The 19,384-nt window shown below is 55.2% G+C and overlaps 1 protein-coding gene across 31 annotated transcripts in view; it reads left to right on the top strand.

The window, feature by feature from the left end:
- Positions 1-786: 786 nt before the first annotated feature.
- The window catches only part of PLEKHA6 (pleckstrin homology domain containing A6), a 144,031-nt gene continuing 125,433 nt past the window's right edge, over positions 787-19,384 (top strand). For 5 of the 31 annotated variants that reach the window (XM_071207682.1, XM_071207680.1, XM_071207683.1 and 2 more), the window contains exon 1: positions 18,046-18,258. Coding sequence is in view for 25 of the 31 variants with exons in the window: in XM_058275015.2 (XP_058130998.1) it covers positions 1,265-1,347; positions 8,114-8,190; positions 11,425-11,482 (218 nt within the window). In the remaining 6 variants the exon portion in view is untranslated. Of the gene's footprint in view, positions 1,348-8,113; positions 8,191-11,424; positions 11,483-17,987; positions 18,259-19,384 lie in introns of those variants that run through there. The other 26 variants (XM_071207671.1, XM_058275029.2, XM_071207678.1 and 23 more) reach the window with 11 other exon arrangements.

Here is a 19,384-nt window from a genome sequence, read left to right as displayed (position 1 = left end):
TCTAATTATTCCCAAAGGGATTGGAACGGTGTGTACCTAATCTGTGCCCCAGGGGATACTGGTCCCCAACTTTGATACAGACGCAGAGACAGCCGAACTGTAGGCTCCAGCAGTACCGTTTTTGATATGCCAGCATACAACCTGCTGGGCGTACACAGATGTACACAGAACACATCTGTCTCTCTCTCTCTGTCTCTCTCTCTCCTTTTTTCTTTTCTGTGCAAATTAGGGAGAATGGAGTGGAAGGACACAAAGGCTATTGGTTTCTGAGTGTGCTTCTAAGGGCTGACCTTGATTTTACTTAGTCATGGCAGGCTTCTTGGAGGAAGTGCTTGAAAAGAAAGGTAAATACAAGCTTGACTAATTAGGCTGACATCTTGAATGCTCACCTGCCAGGAAAAGACTTGCAGGGCCCCTTGCTGCTTACACCCTCTCCACCCTTGACTGCATCTGACCTTTGTTCCTCTTCTAACCTCCCACCGAAGAGAACCAGGTTTGACCACTTCCTTTTTCCCCGTTCAGTGGCTGGACACATCCCTCAAGTGCACGATTCAAAGCTCTTTCCGTCAGACCGGTTCCCCTGCGCCCTGCGCCCGGCGCCTGGACTCGGGGTCCCCGCCGGGCTGCGGGCTGATTCCCGGGGCTGTGAATTACCTTCCGAGGCGGCGGCTTGGCTCCGCCCTCCTCTCGCCGCGCGAGTGGTTCAAGTGCAGGCTTCAGAGCCTGGAGCCGAGAAGGCAACACCCCTCGCTCGCACACGGCTCCCTGCTCCTTCGGGAACGGATCCTTCCCGCCCCAGCGCGGGGCTCGCCGGCCGGCCGCCGCGAGCAGGCGAGGAGGGCCCGAGCCCTCGGCGGTTCCCGTTAGGAGCCCGGGAGAGAGGAGCGTCATAATTACTCATCCGCACTAATTGCCCGTCATTAAAGTTAAAGAGACCGTCCGAAGAGGAGCTCAGACTCCGGAGGAAGCAGGTGGCGCCCGGGGCTGCGCGCTCCCAGGGCTCCCGGCCGGGCCAGGGTTAAGTGCTGGCCTCTTCCCTGCTGCCCGGCTCGCTGCCAGCTCGCCTTCAGCGAGAGGCCAAAGTCACTGCCAGAGCCCCGGGAGGTGCGCCGGCGGCCGGCGCTGGCCCCCCAGCGGGCGCTCCTCCCCCAGCGCTGCTTCTTGGAGGAGGCAGAAAGTGGGGGTTCCTGGGCAGGAAGCACCCCGCTCCGCCAGCCCAGCGCCGGGGTGCGCAGAGAGCCCGAGGGGCTGTGGGGACACTGAGATGGCTGATGAGATCGACTGGCTGGACTTGCCTGGCCGCTGGACCTATGGAGTTGACACGGGTGGGAGAATCTTCTTCATCAAGTACGTTGGTGTCTCTCTTTTTCTCTTTTTCCAGCCCGACTGGAATGGGGGCAGGGCGGGGGGGCAGGCTGGAGAGGGTGGGGGGACCTGGTGGCTGGAACAGCAGGCGTGACTAATAAGTTTATCAGGATGCCTGTTTGAATGCTCTCCCGCCTTTTCCTCAATGGTTCAAAGTCCTCGGCACAGAAAGGCAGGGCAGGCTGGGCTGTCCCCCTCTTCCCCAGTCAAAGTGGGGGAAAGGGGGGCCTGAGGACGATGACTCGGCCCACTGCCCAGCCTGCCGGTCTCTCCTGTCAGCTCAGCCCACTGGAAGAGGCAGAGGTGAATTCTTTCACTCTGTCCCCCCTCCCAGACTCTCTTACGGGAAGACTTAGGCTAAGTGACAGGCACAGTTAACCTCTGCCGCACAGTTCCTGGCATTCCCTCACTGGGGATCAGTGTCCTAGGACAGCAGCCCTCCCCCTGTGCGCTTCTGTGTGGGGCTGCGATGAAAGGGAAGGAAAAGAAGAGATGCCCACAGTACATCTGGCACTCTAAAGAGAGAAGGAGGCTTTGCTGCTCTCAGTAATATATTAGCACTGTTATATTAATTTCATAAACCAAAATGGCTCTGGCATAATCTCATTATAACAGAGTGGCCCCGCTGGTCCTATTTTGGCCTGCTTCTGTTGCAGTCGTCTTTTGCCAGGATAGAAATCTCCCAGTACTATAGCAAGTCAAAAGCTAGCTTTCTGAACTATTGCCCACACATGATGAGCTTTCTCTTGCTCCAGATAGCCATTCACCGAACGTTTGAGCTGAAAGAAACTGTAGAGGAGCCCCCCTCATTTTTTTCAGATGGGGAGACTAAGGTCTAGAGAAGTATAAGATACTGATTGAGGATAAAACGACTTGTTAGTCAGAGCTCGGGCTAAGCCAAGAGTCGGCGTCTTTCGGCCCTCGCTCTCCCCCGTGTGTCAGCCGGCCTTTGCAGGAGCTCAGGCTGCCCATGCCTCCTCAGTGGGGTTTCTCAGTTTCCACATTTTCTTTAGGCCTTTCTTCTGGAATTATCACCACCATGACCATAATTGATGTCATTATATTATCTCAGATATTAACTCCACTGAAATTCCTGATCCTTGGTTAGATTCTTAGACAATGGAACCACCACATGGCTTAAAGTGGAGTCCTCTTGGTCAGTTGTTTGAGACTTCAGTGCACATTCGAACTGCCCAAGGGACTTATTTAAAATGCAGGTTCCTGAGCCCGTGGATTCCTTATCCCCCCTCCCACCCAGAGATCCCATTCACAAAAACTGGATCGGGGCCTTAGAATCTGAATTTCCACAATCTCCTCAGATATTCTGACGGAAGTGGCTCTTCTCAGCATTCTTCTCAACATCATTGCCTGCCTTCTTTTGTTTTTCATTCTGCAAACGTTTATTGAACATCCACTGTTTGTCTGCCACTAGACACCAGAGATAAAAAAAAAAAAAGGATAAGATGTAGGCCTTGTCTTTAAGGCAGTAGGGAGGGGGAAGATACAAATAAATACTTGGAAAATAACGCGATACATTTAGAGGCATTTGCACGACCCTTTGGGAGAATAAGGAGGAAGAATTATGCTCCCTGGAGCGGTCAGGGAGGGCCTCCCTGAGGGGAAACTTGTGAGCTGACTGGAGGGCGAGAGACTGGAGGGAAAGGGGCCTTCAAAGCAGAGGCCTGTGGGAAGCGAGGCCCCAGTGGGTTTCCAGGGCACAGAGCATCGGGAACATTCTGAGCGGTTCAGCAGAGGTGGAGTGTGGGCTGCTGAGTGCTGCAGAGGATGAGGCAGAACAGGTAGGAAGGGGCAGCTTGAGAGCTGTGTGCTGGGCTACCTGTGTGCTGGGCTAGGGAGTTTGGATTTGATCCTTCAGGCGATGGAAAGCCAAAGCAGATTGTCGTCCGAGCTGCATCAGGCAGGTCCCGGTGGCAGCTCCGTGGATGACGATGTGGGATGAGAAGGAAGAAACTGGAGAAGAAATTGGGGCGTGGAAGGCAGTTAGGAGACGATCACAAAAGCCTACAGGGAGTTATTGCCTAATGGGTACAGAGTTTCTGTTTGGGGTGGTGGAAAAGTTTTGGTCATGGATGGTGGTGATAGTGACACAACATTGTGAAATGTAATTAACACCAGGAAATGGCATACTTGAAGGTGGTTAAAATGGGAAACGTATTGTATATATGTTACCACAATAAAATAAAATTTAAAAAACGTCTAGAAGACAGCTGTGAGCATAGAGGTGAAGGGAGGTAGGGATGGATGGAGGCATCTTCAGGAGTAGCGTTGAGGGTTCTCCTATGGTCAGAATGCTGGGATGAGGGAGGGGAAGATTCAAAGCTGTATCTCAGGATTTCTAACGAGTTTGGGAGAGCTCAAGAGGGAGGTGGAGCAGATTTTAGGGGGAGTACAGGCTCGCTGGGGAAACATTGACGTCAGGCCTCGGCAGGACACTGAGGGGGCCTGTGGAACGGCAGCTGGATGTGCAGGTGAGGGATGGAAGGGAGAGACCTGAGCTGGAAAGACGCCCTGGGAGTCAACCCGCAGAGGCTGAGCCCCCAGCAGCACGGGAGGCGGGAGCGAGGAGGGCCCCAGGCAGCACAGCATTTAGGGAAGGGCTAGAGAAGAGGGTCCAGGAAGGAACCCAGGGCCTGCCGAGGTGGGCAGCCTAGGGTAGGGTGCTGCTCCAGAAGGCGACGAGGAGGGGTTTTAAGAAGGAAGAGCCCGCAAACGTGTTGAATGTCGCAGAAAAGCTGACGAGCTGAAGACCGAAAGTGTCTACTGGGTTTAAGGAACAAGGGGGTTTTGAATGACTGAAAGTGGTTTCAGGGGAAGGTTGGGAACAGAAACCACATTGCAGTGAATTGATGAATGGGAGGAAGGAAGTGGAGAAAACTGAAGAGATTTGTTTCTAAGAGAAATGTTTGGTCAGGAAAGCTAGGAGTGTGAGAAGGAAGCTAGAAGGGGGAGATGGAATTGAAGGGGAGGCGGAGATTTCAGACCATGGAGGACATAAGGAGAGTGTGGTTGCCAGAGGGGTGGAGAGAAGTTGAAGGATCAAGGCTGGAATGCTTAGTAGAATAAGGGTCTGTAGAAGATGGGAAAGCAGAGACAGCTAAAGTAGATAAACCTCAGGTATTGGTTCTCCTGAGGGCTACAGAGACCCACAGATTCTATGGTCATGGCAAATGGAGTTCAGGGTCATGTCAGTTGGCCCTACTTTGGAGTTTGTGTTCCTGAGTGTGATGGAGTTGGACTCAGATGTGGTCTTTGTTTACAAACCTCTCCTGTTACTTTTACCGGACCTGTGGTTGGCGCTGGGTTTAGTATATACTCAGGGGACCTGAATCTCTGGACCGTCCATGTGATAGCCAGGCCCTTAGCCTCAACAGACTTGCAACTCCTACCCTCTGGTTTATTGGACTTACCCCAGCCAGCTAACAGGGAGTTGAAGAAGGTCAACCACCACACCAGGAAGCCAAGAGTGCCTTCAGCTGAAAGCAGGAGAATTGCACCCATCATCCCAGTGAATCTAAGCCCCCTCTTGATATAGAGGTGGAGTGGACACAACCATTCCAGGGTCCACAGCATGGAGGAATAGAGTATGGATTAGAGTAGACTTACTGATATTCTATTCATGAACTATTGTGATTAGTAATTGAAGAGAATGTAGCATTGATGTGGAGAAAGTGACCATGGTAGCTGCTGAGGGTAGGGAGAGGGAAGAAGAGATGTGATGTGGGGGCATTTTCAGGACTTGGAGTTGTCCTGGGTGGTGCCGCAGGGACAGTTACCGGACATTGTATGTCCTCCCATGGCCCACTGGGTGGACTGTGGGAGAGTGTGGGCTATGATGTGGACCATTGACCATGTGGTGCAGCAGTGCTCAGAGATATATTCACCAAGTGCAGTGAATGTCCCATGATGATGGAGGAGGTTGTGGTTATGGGAGGAGTGGGTGAGGGGGGTGAGGAGTATATGGGGACCTCATATTTTTCTAGTGTAACATTAAAAAAAAAATAAAGACAAAAAAAAAAAAAGATGGGAAAGGGTGGGGACTTTAACTCTGGTCTAGGGATTTGCCTTAAACGGGAGAAGGCTACTTCTTCTGTAAAGTAGAGGCATGTATTAAAGGATGGGTAGGAATGTGGGTACATTTTGGGGGGTCTTGGGGGTAGTGAGGAAGTTCCTGCCTACTGGTTTCTATTTTTTTCTGTAATTAAGAGATAAGATCATCTGTTGAGAATAAGGAGGGCAGGCTTGGGACCTGATACCGTGGGAAAGTCTTGAGAAATCTGCAAAGGGCAACTGACGGAGATCTGGAGGAAGATTCTCGATGGTGCTCAGGGCCCAGCTCAGCCTGGACACTGGATTTGTAGTGACACCTGTCTTCCCAGTTCCACAGTTTGTCTGTCATCCCAAGGCTGGAGTGGAGAAACCTGTCAATGGAGTGTTCTGGCCAGGGGCCGGCAAGGGGAATGCAGGGGGAGGACGGGGGAAGAGCAGGTGGGGTGTGGCGAGGCTGTGTCCAGCTCTGCCACCTCGGAGTGTCCGTGATACCCAGGCAGTGTGGAGATAGAGGCAAGGTCCACGGGAGCCAGCAGTGGGAGCGGAGGGGAGGGCAGGCCGAGAGGTCTCTGGGGGCTGGAGGGGACTGTAAGGGGGTGAGGCCATGGACTGAATTTCTCCTCAGGTGGGTCCCTTCCCTGGCCTCCTCTCCCAAAGCCCAGACCATCGACCGTGTTAAATCCCCAGGGGTTCACAACGGATCAGGGGCCCCCATGACGCTAGAGCAGAGACTTTCCTTCTTGCCTCTGCAGAGGGGTGAGTCAGCTGGAAAATTTCTTGCAGCAAAGGTGTTCGAACATAGAGAAAATTTAGTGGAGTCAAGAGAAAAAAAGGCTGTGTCCATACAAAGACCCGTATACAAATGTTCATAGCAGCTTTATGTGCAATGGCCCAGGAATGGACACAACCTCAGTGCCCATCAGCAGAATGGGTGAGCAAAGGGGGCGGTCCTCCAAAGGAATACTCCTTCGCAGTAGAACAGTGCCCCGTGGACGTGCTGCAGTGGGGAAGAGGACGGAAGGAAGCCAGACCACAAACTCTGACTTGTGTCGTTCCAATTATAGAACACCCTAGAAACTCTAGAAAAACGAATCCATGTAACAGAAAGCAGACCAATTGTTGCTTGGAGGGCAGGGGGTTTAGGGAATAACAAGGGTGGGGAAAGTGGGAGGGAGGAATTACAAAGGGATAAGGAAAATTTGGGGGTTTCATTATCCCAATTTTTTTTTCAAAGATTTTTTTCATTTATTACTCTCCCCTTCTACCCCCATTGTCTGCTCTTTATGTCCATTCGCTGTGTTTTCTTCTGTGTCCACTTTGTATTCTTGTCAGCGGCCCCGGGAATCTCTGTCTCTTTTTGTTGCATCATCTTGCTGTGTCAGCTCTCCGTGTGTGTGGCGCCATTCCTGGGCAGGCTGCACTTCTTTCAAGCGGGACGGCTCTCCCTATGGAGCGCACTCCTTGCGCGTGAGGCTCCCCTACGCGGGGGACACCCGTGCGTGGCAGGGCACTCCTTGCGCGCATCAGCACTGCGCATGGGCCAGCTCCACACGGGTCAGGAGACCCAGGGTTTGAACCGCAGACCTCCCATGTGGTGGGCGGGGCACTCTATCAGAATTAACAAAATTAGCAAAATTATCTCATTTTGATGATGGTTTCGTAGCAAATTGTAGAGTTTAAATATGTACCATTTACTGTTTATCTTCAATAAATATTTAGTAGAGTCTTTTATACTGGGGTTTATTATATGTCCATTATACTTTAAAAACATTTCACGGAGCCTTGCCCCAGGCCCAACACACTTCCCTAAAGTCTGGATGACGCTGGTGATCTGAGAGGCCCCTCCCCCACATACCTGGATTGGCCAGGTATTTCATGCTGGGTTACCTGTGTCTTTGGAAAACTCTGTATCACTTGGTTGGGGGGGTGGGGTGGCTACGACATGGAGACGGGCTCATTTCCCACCAGATCTAGAGCCCAGAAGCTCTGCATTGCCGGGGAGCCCACCTTACTGTGTGTGACATGCTAGAGAGGGCTGGGGCTTTGGAGGGGGCATCTCAGTCCTGGCTTCATCACTTACTGGTTGTGGGGCTTTGGGCAAATTACTTAACCTCCCTGCACCTTGGATTCATAATCTGTAAAATACCTAATTGAGGAATGTCGCGAATGAACACCCGTAGCCCTGTAGCCACCTAAACCCTGCTGGTCACTCAGCTCCCTCCTTTGCTTATCCATTTGAGAAGCTGCCAGTTAAGGCCCTTCCTGTCCTCCCCACTGACCGCAGCAGTCGCTGCAGTGCAGCCACTTGCCTGAGGCCTGCAGGCCCATCCCTCTTGTCCCCGGGCCGGTCAGCGCCCCCTTCTCCAGCATCGTGCCACGCTCTCTGGGCACTGTGATGATGGGGTTTGCATTTCCCAGCACCTTATCCTGCTACTATCGTCTTATGCTTGGCTCCCCTGGGGATTGGACCTTCTCTGAGGTCAGGGGTTAGATGGTCCTCACTGTGAGTCCCCAGAGTCCGTTCCGCAAATCCGTCGTGGGTGAGACTGGATGACGGCACACGGATGCTCCTGTCTCGGGGCTTGGGGACCGGAAAGTCACGCTTGACATGCATTTGGAGGTGCGTGTCCAGCTCAGGGAAGCCCCTCGTAGCTGACGCTTTCTCACTGGTCTTTTCTAGTGATGAGGAGAAATCGACCAGCTGGCTGCACCCGGGTACGGAATCGCCCATCCAGAGTGGACACTCGTCTGGCCCAGGTAAGGAGCTGCTCTGCCCCGGCCTCTGCAGTCCAGTGGGGGAGCGACAGCTTGATGTGGCGACAGACACCCACCCCGCCGCCAGCTTTGCTTCTGGCCTTTCCCTTTCTCCATGCCTGGACCCAGCTTGGCATTTGGGCCACCACCTGTGGTTTTAGGAGGGTTGATGCTCACCTCTAGGTCTCCCTAAGCTTCCAGCTCTCTGATTAGCATCTGGGACAGACCTCTGGGGACCAAGAGTTCATCCTTTCTTCCCCCAGCCCCACACCCCATCCCACCCCCCTGGGCAATCAGAAAACCCCATCAGGAGTTCTGGAACTGGGAAGAAGCCCAGCCCCAGTGCTGTCCAATAGGACCTTCAGCCACGATGGGCATATTCTCTGTCTGCGCTGCCCGTTACGTAGCCACCAGCCACGTGGCTGCTGAACAGCTGATTCATGATTAGTGAGACTGAAGAATTTAATTTCAAATTTCGATGAACATAAATTTAAGGGGTCTCACGAGGCTAGTAGGAGCTCTTCCGATTGGAGGAAAACATGAACGACAAGGGCACGAGGCCTACATGTATTGCTTACTATGTAGCCTGCAAGAGCCTCCCTAATGGGAAAGGTGGGATATGTCCAGGCAAACAGCAAAAGAAGGAACCAAAGGAAAAGATTTCAGTCCAAACGATGACGTGGCGATGCCAAGCATCAGAAGGCCGGGGGCGTTTCAAGTGAACAACAAATGAGCCTCTTCACGAGGCTGCCAGGCCAGAGAGAAAGGGGGTGTGACAGCGCTGAAAATCCCCCAGCCCCACTCGCCTGCAGTGCCTCACCCAGCCGCACACCAGACGCCTCGACCCAGGAGCACGAGCTGCACTGCCCAACACACCTGCGTTAAAGTTCTGAATTTCCCAATGCCTACTTTCTTTTAGCTTCTGAGCTGGAATCACTGTGCTTTTAGTGCTGGAAGGAACTTCAGGGATCATGTAGTCCAACTCATGGACTTTGGAATTTTCCTTTCCAAAGGTAGGAAAATTGAAGAGCAGAGTGGAAGTACCTGGCTCAAGGCCACATGGCTCATAAGCAAAGCAGTTTTGTGGCTCTATGCATTAGGCTGGACGCAGAGAGCTCTGAGCTCACATCTTGGCTCTACTTTCCATCAGTGTTGCCTTCAAAGCAAGCGGTTTCATCCTTCTGAGACAGAGCTTCTTCATCTGTAAAATGGGGATAGGATTATGACTCTCAAAGAGTGACAGCAAGAATTACACGTGTGGCCTGGCACCGAGGAGGTCTCTAGAAATGGAGGTAACTTCTGATATTATTGTTACTACTGTATCTCCAAATTGGAAAAAGACCTCCTGACTCCAAGGCCATGACTGTTTTCATCTACCGAGCTGGTGGTCACGGTCACGTTCAGTATTTCAGCTGCGTATGGTTCAAGTCCATCCACCTCATCATCACCCTAAGGAAGAACTGGAAGAGAAATAAGAGCCTGTGAGCCACTTCTTTGAATTTTGGCTGCAGCCCACTGGCTGTCCAAGGCTGGGAAGGGTTAAGATGGCCCACGGAGCTTGCCGAGAGGGCAGCTGCCTCCGCGGGCACCACGCCTGGACAGGAATATAACCACTCTTGGTGTTGCCCAGGCAGAGAGGGCAGTGTGGAGGGAAGTTGCTAGAAAAAGGCAGGGGAAATCATCCACCCTGGCCTCTTTCCCAGGCACATCACAGTGGCAGGATTATTTATGATTCTGACCCAATGGGGATCCCTCTACTTGCGGAGACTGCCAACCCACGCCCTTTTGAATGTGAGCGTCCTCCCACTGAGACCGAGGGAACAAGTAGCATTTATGGAGCAGCACAGAGGGAAGTGTGGGCTTTGGAGGCAACGGACCAGCACTCAGATCTCGGCCCAGATACTTCCTGTGTGACCTTAAGCAAGATGATTAACCTCTCTGGTCCTCAATTTTCTTGATAATAGATATTATATATCTATTCTATAGTATCGCTGTGAGGATCAAATGCACTAGCAGAGGTAAAGTGCCTTGCTTAGAGGAAGCACTCGTTAGTGTTATTATTTCCATTTGGTGGCGTCAACATCTGCAGCAATGGTGGAAATCCAGACCCCTGAGAAATATGGGTGAATGAAATGAATGAATAAAAACCAGAGGGGCCACTCTGCTCTCCAGCAGCTTCCACCCTTAGGTAGCTGATAATATGGCTGCAGAGATTCAGACCCACAGTGAACGGTTTTATAAAAACTCACATGCAAGTTTGGGCTGCCTAGAACGGAGGCAGTGATTGATGGTCAAGAGAATCCACACCCGTTTCCCACATGTGGGCCTCAGGGCTATTGCCCCACCCAAAGGAAGGGTGTCGCCAGTGTCCTGCGTGTCCCTGCCCCTGACAGTGGGTTCTCCGGGGGCTCGCAGGGGAGTCCTCTGCCACGGGGTGGAGGAATCCTGTTTGCCAGAGGCAGGATGCCAGGGTCGCTGCTTGGAGAGGGAGGCCGCCCACGACGGGGCCGACGTGGAAGGCTCTCGGGAGATGGCGCGCCGTGCGGCTCCGAAGTCCAGGGGGACTGCGCCGCTGCGGGGCGTGAGTCCCCCTGGGGGACCGGCCCCTCGACAAGGACTGCGCCCACCCGCGGGGCCTGTCTAGCTGCAGGGATGCCCGGGCACCTCTGGGCCCTGGCCCGCAGCATTTTTTTTTCAGAGACGCCACCACCAACAAAGTTCTCTTCATTTTCCTGGGCCTGGTTTCCCAGGTCCTTGGTGTCTTGTCCAGGAGCAGCAGAGACTTGAATCCGTTTTTGGGTCTTGGGTGCAGATTATCTGTGAGGTCTGGGGCGGGGGTCCCGCCCTGGGCTCCGGCTTGCGCTTCTGCTGGAAGGGGCTGGTCAGGGGCTCGCTGGGGGCAGCCAGCTCTGCATTCGCTGCCGAGCCACTGGGGCCTGGCACAGACTGGAAGCTCGGGGACCGTTCACCGATCGAGTGGGTGGGCCCTGTGAGGCGGTGACTCATTCGGCCACTTCGCTGCCACCTCTCTTATTATTTGCTGGAAACGTAGACTGCTGGAAATAATGGGCACCAAAAGCAATGTGGTTAGCTTGAACGCTGCTGGCCTGTCTGAGTTTTGGTTTCCCCGTGCTCCCAGGCTCCGTCCCCGCTGGAGCAGCTCGGGTTGCCGGTCTGATGTGGACGAGAGGATGAGTCCAGGGCTTCTTATTTTGTGATTTTTTTTTTCCCCCACAGGTTTGCCCAAGAGCTGGGAGGTGGATTTCACCCAGGAAGGAGCTGTGTATTTCATCAAGTGAGTAAGGAGCTTCCTTTCTGATGTCACCTTTGGTCCTGTTTTGGTTCTCGTCACCCAAGCCTCCTAGGAGGGGGAGATGGTTAAAGGCGTGGTTCTGCGCTGGGGCGTTCCTGGGGTGTGTGGACGTGCTGCGGTCGGGGACAGAGGTGGGTGCACGCACGCGTGGTGGCCTGGGAGGGAGCTGGGTGGGGTGGGCGCAGCACTGGGCTGCGCTGTGCAGGCGGGAGGAGGATGCTCAGGGGAGCAGAGCAGAGGCTGTTCTAGACGCACGGGGCCAAGGCCCCGGGCAAGGGGAGGAGCCGCGGGGGGCGGGGGGGGGGGCGGGGGGGGGGGTGGTCCTGCGCGCAAGCGCTGGAGCCGGTGGAAGGGAAGGTGCGAGCGCGTGTGCGAGGGGAAGCTGGGCAGGCTGGCGCCGCGAAGGCCAGCTCCAGCCCCGCTTGCTCTCCAGGGCAGGGCAAGGGCAGTCCTGGGGCGGAGGGTGCGCGCGGAGGCCGCTTTCCTCCAGGCCTTGGTCGGGCTCCCCGGGGGAAGGTCTCGAGCGGCAGGTGCGCTTCGGGGCCCTGGACCCGACACAGGGAGAGCGGAGAGCCCCAGGGCCGAGGCGTCTGCCCCACTGCCTCTTCCCTTCTCCCAGCCTGGCTGGGTCCTGGCTCCACTCCCCGGGCCAGGGCCCTCGTGTGCTCAGGCCTGTGGGCTCCAGGCCACTTGGCCTCGGGTTCTGTGGGGAGCTGAGCCCGGCTGCCCAGTAGGGCCTCGCCCCACCTCCCTCTCTCTCCTCTTTGAAGCCACTGAAACCCTCAGCCGTCTCCAGCTGCATGCGTCTGTGCCCTTTTCCCACCCGCTGCCTCGGGACCGGCCTGCATGCACATCCCCTTGTCCTTAGCCATGCCCTACCAAAAACAACAAAATTCTACAAATTACCTGCTTTGGAAATGGTTCTGACGTCATGTGGCTCATAGAGCCTGAACGTTCCCTAAAATTAGACCAAAATCCTTCTTGCTTCGGTTAAGACTTGTTATTTATTTTTTTCTCGAAAATACCATTGTTTCTTTTTATTTATTTATTAAAGTTTTTAAAATAACACCTTCTATATTCTTGGCTCTTGAGATCTTCTACCAAGCACTCTCGTGTGTTCTTCTTCACCTCATTTCCCATCATGGTCAGGCACTGTCCCTGACCTCATCTCCCTCAGCTGTCCAGACACGCAGACTTTCATTTCTCTTCCATTGGGCCAAATGCATGCCCACCTCAGGCCCTTTGCACTTCCTCTTCCCCTGAGAGCACTTTCCTCCAATTTTTGCACATCTGGATTCTTCTGAATTCAACTTAGTTGAAGTGTCATCACCCCGTGGAGGCCTTTCCTAACTGCCCGTCTGAGGTTACCCCCGCCCCCCCTCAGTCTATCTTATTTTTCCTCATAGCACCTCCCCTTTTTATGTATGTATTTATTCATCGTTGGTGTTTCTACCACGAAAACCCCTAAAAGCAGATTCCTGCTATTTTGCTTTCCACCGTGTCCCCAGAACCTTTCCGGCACAAGATGTGAACATAGCATTGGTTGAACTGAGACAGGGAACTGAACAACAGAGGTGTAACTTGTTCTCGCGTCACTCACCAGCCGGAGCGTTCTCCTGAGCTCCTCCAGTTCACTGTGTCCAGTCGCTCCTCATCGCCCTGCCCCACACCTGCTCCTTCTCCAGCGTGCCATTTTTTATCAGGAGCACACCGAAGAACCTGCAGACACATCTCCAAAGCCTGCCCCTCTCACCCTCATCCCCGAGGATCCTGTCAGTTCTCCTCCTAAGTATCTCTCAGCCTACCCACTCCTTGTCATCCCACGACTGTCATCTGAGGTCATGCCCACATCACCTGGGTCATTTTAGCAGCTTTCCAAGTGATCATTCAGGCCATCCTGCTGCAGGAGTTACTTTTTTTCTGAAATGTAAATCCCGTCATATCCTTTTCCATTTAAAACCCTTCTCTGGCTTCTCATCACTACAGGTTAAATCCAAATTATCCAGGCATTTTAAGGCTTTCGTCATGTGGCTCCTACCTACTTTCCCAGCCTTTTCTCCCGCGCTCCCCAGGCAGCTCTTTAACCCTCTCCTCTAGCAAAGCCAAATTCGGCGCTCCCCCAGCACGCGCCTCCCTGCCAGGCCTCCAAGCCTGTGCAAGTACAAATCCCTCTGCTAACAAGGCTCCACCTGGAGAACATTTGCTCTTCCTCGAAGACTCTGCTCAGTACATCACTTCTTTAGGGACTCTTACCAACATTTAATTATTTGTTCACATGCGTATCTTCTTCTTTACATCAGCGATTCACAAACTTGAGCATGCATCAAGATTACCTGGAGGCTTGTTAAAATACAGACTGATGGGCTGCACCCATGTTTCTAATTCAGAGAGCCTGAGAGTTTGCAGTTCTCTCAGGCTCTCAGGTTATCCTGCTGCTGCTGCTCAGGATACCACACTTTGAGAACCAGTGGTCTAGATAGAAAGAAAACTCATCAAGAATGGGGACAACACAGGGGGATCAAAATGCCTGGAAGCATAAATACTATTATTTTATTATATATTGTAATGAAATAGCAACAAAACTTTTATTACACATTTGTGCATGTTTCTAGACTTGGTGACCACTCTGTATCAGTAGCGGCAGTAGTTGCCCCAAAGCTAAGGGCTTTACTACATCTTCTTATTTAACCCCCACAGCAGCTGTACGAGGACTGTACCATCATCCCTAACAGTTTTAGTGACTGAGAACACCCAGCAGTAAATAACTTGTTCGATGTCATGAAGATTGCGCGGTGTAAAGCGATGCTGGGAATCCGCCCCATCTCGCGGGTTGTTTTCTTAACCCCCTGCCCTGTGCTTTGAGCATCCGCGGTGCCGGCTTGGACAAAGGGAGGTGCCCAGTAAATCTTTACTGAATGAGTGAATTGATGACTCTCATGTTCACAGGTCCCTGGGCCATCAATTCTCCAGAAAGTCTTATGACATTTGGTTTGTGGGTGAGTTAGAAACTCTGAGGACCCAACCAGCATGTATCCCAAGGGGTAGAAATAAAAGTCAGATAGACAACTTGGGAGGCCTATTTTTATCCTTTATTTGAAGGTACCAACTTTCAGCGAGCAGATTGACATTTGCCCAGGGTCAGACAAGCAGGATGATTGTCAACACGCCCTCCCCTTTAGGGTGTTTGGGAGGCAATTCTCATGGTATCCACAACTGATGTGATTGTTCAGGCTGTGCCTGCAGTTGAAGGTGTCATTTACCAAGAGAAGAGGAAAAAATGGTTAAGATGTGGGCAAAATCCATTGCAGTTTAGTATACATTTACCACATCATGCCACCAGAGGGCACCAAAGCACATACGATCGACTCCACTGAGGCCTTAATGGAGTTGCTCACTGGGGACCCACAGATTCATCACCCCTCAAGCTGATAGGGCCATCTTGTCCATCCCCGCCTCATCTTTGATGCTTAAAGATCTCCTGGCTGTGTAACGCCCACTCCTGACCAAACAGGAAGTCCTCTGGTTGCCAGGCTCCTGCTTCCTGCCGAAGCAGCCTGCTATAGAGTGTCGGGGGGGTCTCCAAGAGTGCTAGCTCTTTCTCCAAAGAGCACGGAGCAGGAGAGGTGGCAGGAACGCTTTCTGCAGAGCCACATGCCTGGCGGTGTTCCCCACCTGGGGCTGGTGCCCCTGCCGGCCGGGCACCTCCTCCACCCCAAGAGCCCCCCCCCAGCCGCTGTCCCTTCTTCCCGGTTCTGGTGGAACTCCTCCTCCAACGGCCGTCACTGCGCGGGGGCCTCCTGCTCCGCCGTGAGCCGCTGCGGTGCGCTGAGCGTGGCGCTGCTGGGAGGCAGAGACTTTTCAGCCCAGGTGCTCGCGGACTGGTCGGTGAGACTCAGAGGACAGGGAGGAGGCCGTGCTGGGGTGCCGAGGAGGCACGAGCAGAGACCCCACCTGCAGGACTAACCCCAGAGGAGGTGGCGCCTCAGTAGCTATTCTTTTGTCTCCAGGGGGCAGAGAGGACCCGGGAGAGAAGTCACAGGGCAGCAAACCTGATAACGAGTGACCCCGCCTGGGGCTCCGCCTTCAGAGAGGCAAATACCCCAGCACAGTACAGAGCAAGACAGTGGAGGAGGAAGGATGGTGAATGCCCGAGCGTTCAGGGGAGAGAGACCCCATTTTGCAGATGGGAAAACCGAGGCTCTGCAGTCAAGGGACTTGTTCAAGCTGGGAAGGGGTGGAGAGGGAGTGAACCACCCCGCCCCCGACAGTGCAGAAGGGAAGGAGAGGCTCTCGTGAGCACGCTACAGATCAGGAATGGGCAGGCTGCGTTTGAGGCGCAATGAGCCCATCAGTAGAGATGCGCCAAGGCTGGGTGGTGGGGAGACTGATGAGACTCAAAAGGCAGGGCGGACCCGAGTGCTTAGAGACTGAACACGTGGCTAAGAATTCTGGAGTTTATCCTGAGCAGTAGGGCTGTAGGTTCTGGAGCAGAGGAGCGGCAGGCTCGCAGCCGGGCCTTCTCCGGAGTCCTCGCTCCCTGCACGGCTCCTGCTCGCCTTCCCCTCCTGAGTCAGTTGGGTAAATCTTGCTTCTCTGTTGAGCTTACAGAATAAGAATTTGGATTTGGCAAAGGGAGTTCATTTCCTCTGCCCCCTCAGGGGTCCTGATTTGAACCAAGACCCCTCTTGCTGCAATCTCCCTCCTACCTCAAGCTCCCACAAATGAAGGCACTGCACCCCATGCCGGCCTCTCTTTGGCCCCACCTGCCCCCACGGCACCCCGACCCCCCAGAGGCATGGACAAGGCTGGCTCGGGCTTATCCCAGGACCCAGGGACTCGTCTGCAGCCTTGCCCTCTGTCTGCCAGAGAGGAAACCCTCGCAGCAGGCCCATCTGTCAGCCTCCTGCCCCTCCCAGCTGCCCGAGGATCGTGTGGGAAGTGGACTGGGGTCCTTGCCCCGTTTCCCGCCCCCCACCTGCCTGCCTGCTGGGTGTGGTCAGCTCAGGCCCCCACCCCACCTTGCCCCCATGGGCTCAAGTCCAGAGCCCCCAGAGCCCAGCACCTCTCGCTTCCTGAAAGCAGAGTCTCCCTCTGCCTGTCCCAGGCAGCCCTGCCAGGGCCTGGAGAGCCAGGGCAGTGTGGTTGGGTTTAACTGGCCCTGCCCGGCCCCGGGTCTGCACCCAGGACTTGGCTGCCCCTTCAGCTGAGGGGCTTTGGCCAAGGAGGGGCTGGCCTGGCATCTTGGCTGAGCTGGGGGAGGAGGGTGGGGAGTGACTCAGGGACCCCTTCTGTGAGCACTGCTGAGCGGTTGCCTGCTGCTGCTAACCTGTGGCTCCTGGCCCTGGGCTGGCCCGTTCTGCGGGAAGGACGGTCCCTCCAGGAACCCGCCATGGGCCCCTGGCTCTGTGTGGACCCCCACCCGCCCCTTCTGGAGGGCAGTCTGTGCCCTGTTCCTTCCAGAGTAGATCCTTTTTAAAGATAAGGGCTTCAGTTGGCAAAAGCCATGTTAAAAGAAACCACAAAGAGAGTGAAGAGACATTGGTGAAATTTTTTCAACCAAGTGTTCTAACAATAAACGTAATAAAAAAATATATAATTATCATCTGGGGGCCTGTGGACCCCGGTCACCTAGCCCTGCTTCCCACAATGTTGCTATATTCAGAAGCGACTGCAGGCGTTCGTCTGGGGCAGCCTCCAGCTTCTGGGTCTGGGCGGCCGTTGGGAAGGAGACCCCGTGAACCTGCCTGGAATTTCAGGTGGGAACCCCCATTTTACTTCCATCTTTATGATCCAGATTGAGAAATTCAGCGTTTCTACTTCACTTGCCCATTGTGACAGAGAATCTGTTACTTTGCCAGCATCCACAGAGAAGTGAAGAGAGAGGAACTGAGGCAGAGAGAGACACAGCCCCCTTGAGAGCCTACAGCAGAAACAGCTAGAACCCTCCTGCCTGGGGCCCTTCCTCGTGCCTCGACTCCCTGCAACGTGGGCCACAGGCCCCACTGGCTCGGCCAGCGGCCTTGAGCAGGGTCCCTGGAGACTCATCTGGACTGACACCTAGGAGAACCTGGCGTCTTGAAATGGGCTCCAATCCTCTCCAAATACTGTTGCTTTGAATCTACCGTGTTAGGGTGGGGGGAGGGGATATGTGGGGTCCCAAGGTCCCAGCCAAGCCCCCAGGTTGGGGCGGGCAGCCACTGAGCCGAATAGTCCCCCGGGGGGCAGGCCGGGCGGGTCCGCGTGAATACCAGACCCCCGGGCAGTTGCTGGCTCCCAGGATGGCCCAGACCCCCTTAGGGGGGCAGCCTTGAGCCGCGGGCGGGAGGCGGGGGTTTCTGCGGGGAGCCTCGCCCTCCTCTCCTGGGGGACGGGACGGGGGCGGCCGGCAGGGGTAGTTAACAGCTTGTCACCGGTGGGGAGGGAGTTAAACCTTTCTGGGGACTATTTACTCCTGATCCTAAGTGACAGCTCGGGGAGGGAGAGTCACGTGGTGCTGAAATCCCCGCGGGAGCCCATGGAGCATGCCCAGCTGCTCCTGCCTGGGAAAGATGCTGGATACTGCAGGAACCACAGCAGCATCCTTTCCCCGCGCCAGGGACCCGGCGGCCCGCGACATGACTGATTAGACCGGATTAGGCCCGGAGCCCCGCTCTCCAGAGGGCGCCCCGGGGGCGGGGGCGGAGGACCCCAGCTGGCCCAGCGCGGGGAGGGGGCCGGCGGCTCGGCTTCTCGGCGCTCGGCCATCCCGCCTCCAGCCGGTGAGTCTGTTTTGCTGCATCAGATGAGGCAGAGGAGGCGGCCCGGCTTGCTCTGGCCAGGGCTGGCGGCCGCGAGCCAGGGCCACTCCACTGCGGCGCCACTCCTGCCCGTCCCTCGTCGTTGGCAGCTTCGCTCAGGGACCACGGATGCTGGGAATACTAATTACAGCCCTCAGTGTCCCCCCTCCCCCTCCCCGATCCCCAGCGCTGAGGTCTGAATTTATTACACTTGGATTGGCCTCTGCTGGGTAAGGGCGGCTTTGGGGCTGCCAGCCTCCAGGGTCCAGCTGGGCCCCCCAGCCTGGCTACAGCAGAGAGGCTAGCCGCCCCCCCCCCCCTTATACTTGCCAGCAGGAACGGGTGGAGGCCCACAGGATGGAGAGGTGGAGGCAGGGTCCAGGGGTTAGGCTAGGCCGGCCCCCCGGGACCCACTTGTCTGTGTGGGGAGGGGTTAGGGATGTGTCTTGCTTATGGGTCAGAGGTTGGGGCTCAGGTTTGCTGAGACACTTGGGATTCCTTGGGGGTCTCAGTTCCAGTGGGGAGCTCCTGGAGGAACTGGAGCCCAATAGGGGGGCTGGGGTGGGGACGCAGGGACGGCGCTTACCGAGGTGGGGCCAGGCTGCCTGGCGCCTCAGGCTCATTGTGCGGGGGGACCTGGGACCGGGGGGAGAGGAGGTGGGGAGTGGGCAGAGGAGTATGAGAAAGAGGGCGGAGGGGCAAGGAGGGGAGTTAGAGGAAGTACAGGAGGCTGCGGGGAGATGCTCTTGGAGACAAGGGGAAAGCTGGGGACGGGGAGAGAGCGCGGCTGAGCTGGAGGGGATGGGGAGCCCAGGGTGGAGGGGGCGCCCTCAGGATGCAGGGCCGGAGGGTGGAAGGTGGTGGGAGGGGGACAGAGCTCAGATCAGCGCCAGAGGAGGGCATGGCCTTTGGGGCTTGGCTCTTCCCACATCCCTGTCGACCCCTCAAGGGTCTCCTGGAGGCGGGGGTGGGAGCCCTGCTTGGCTTGCTTTGGCCTGAGCCCGCTACTGGGTGCAGGGGCCCTCAGGGGTGCCTGCCCTGCACCCTGGGGCTTCAAGGCTGCCCTGGAGGAACCTAGAGTTGGGGAGGACATTTGTGGGCTGTGTCT

Source organism: Dasypus novemcinctus, chromosome 13 (assembly GCF_030445035.2).
Source record: "Dasypus novemcinctus isolate mDasNov1 chromosome 13, mDasNov1.1.hap2, whole genome shotgun sequence".
Lineage (NCBI taxonomy): Eukaryota > Metazoa > Chordata > Mammalia > Cingulata > Dasypodidae > Dasypus > Dasypus novemcinctus.
This window is presented reverse-complemented; position numbering and strand designations above follow the sequence as displayed.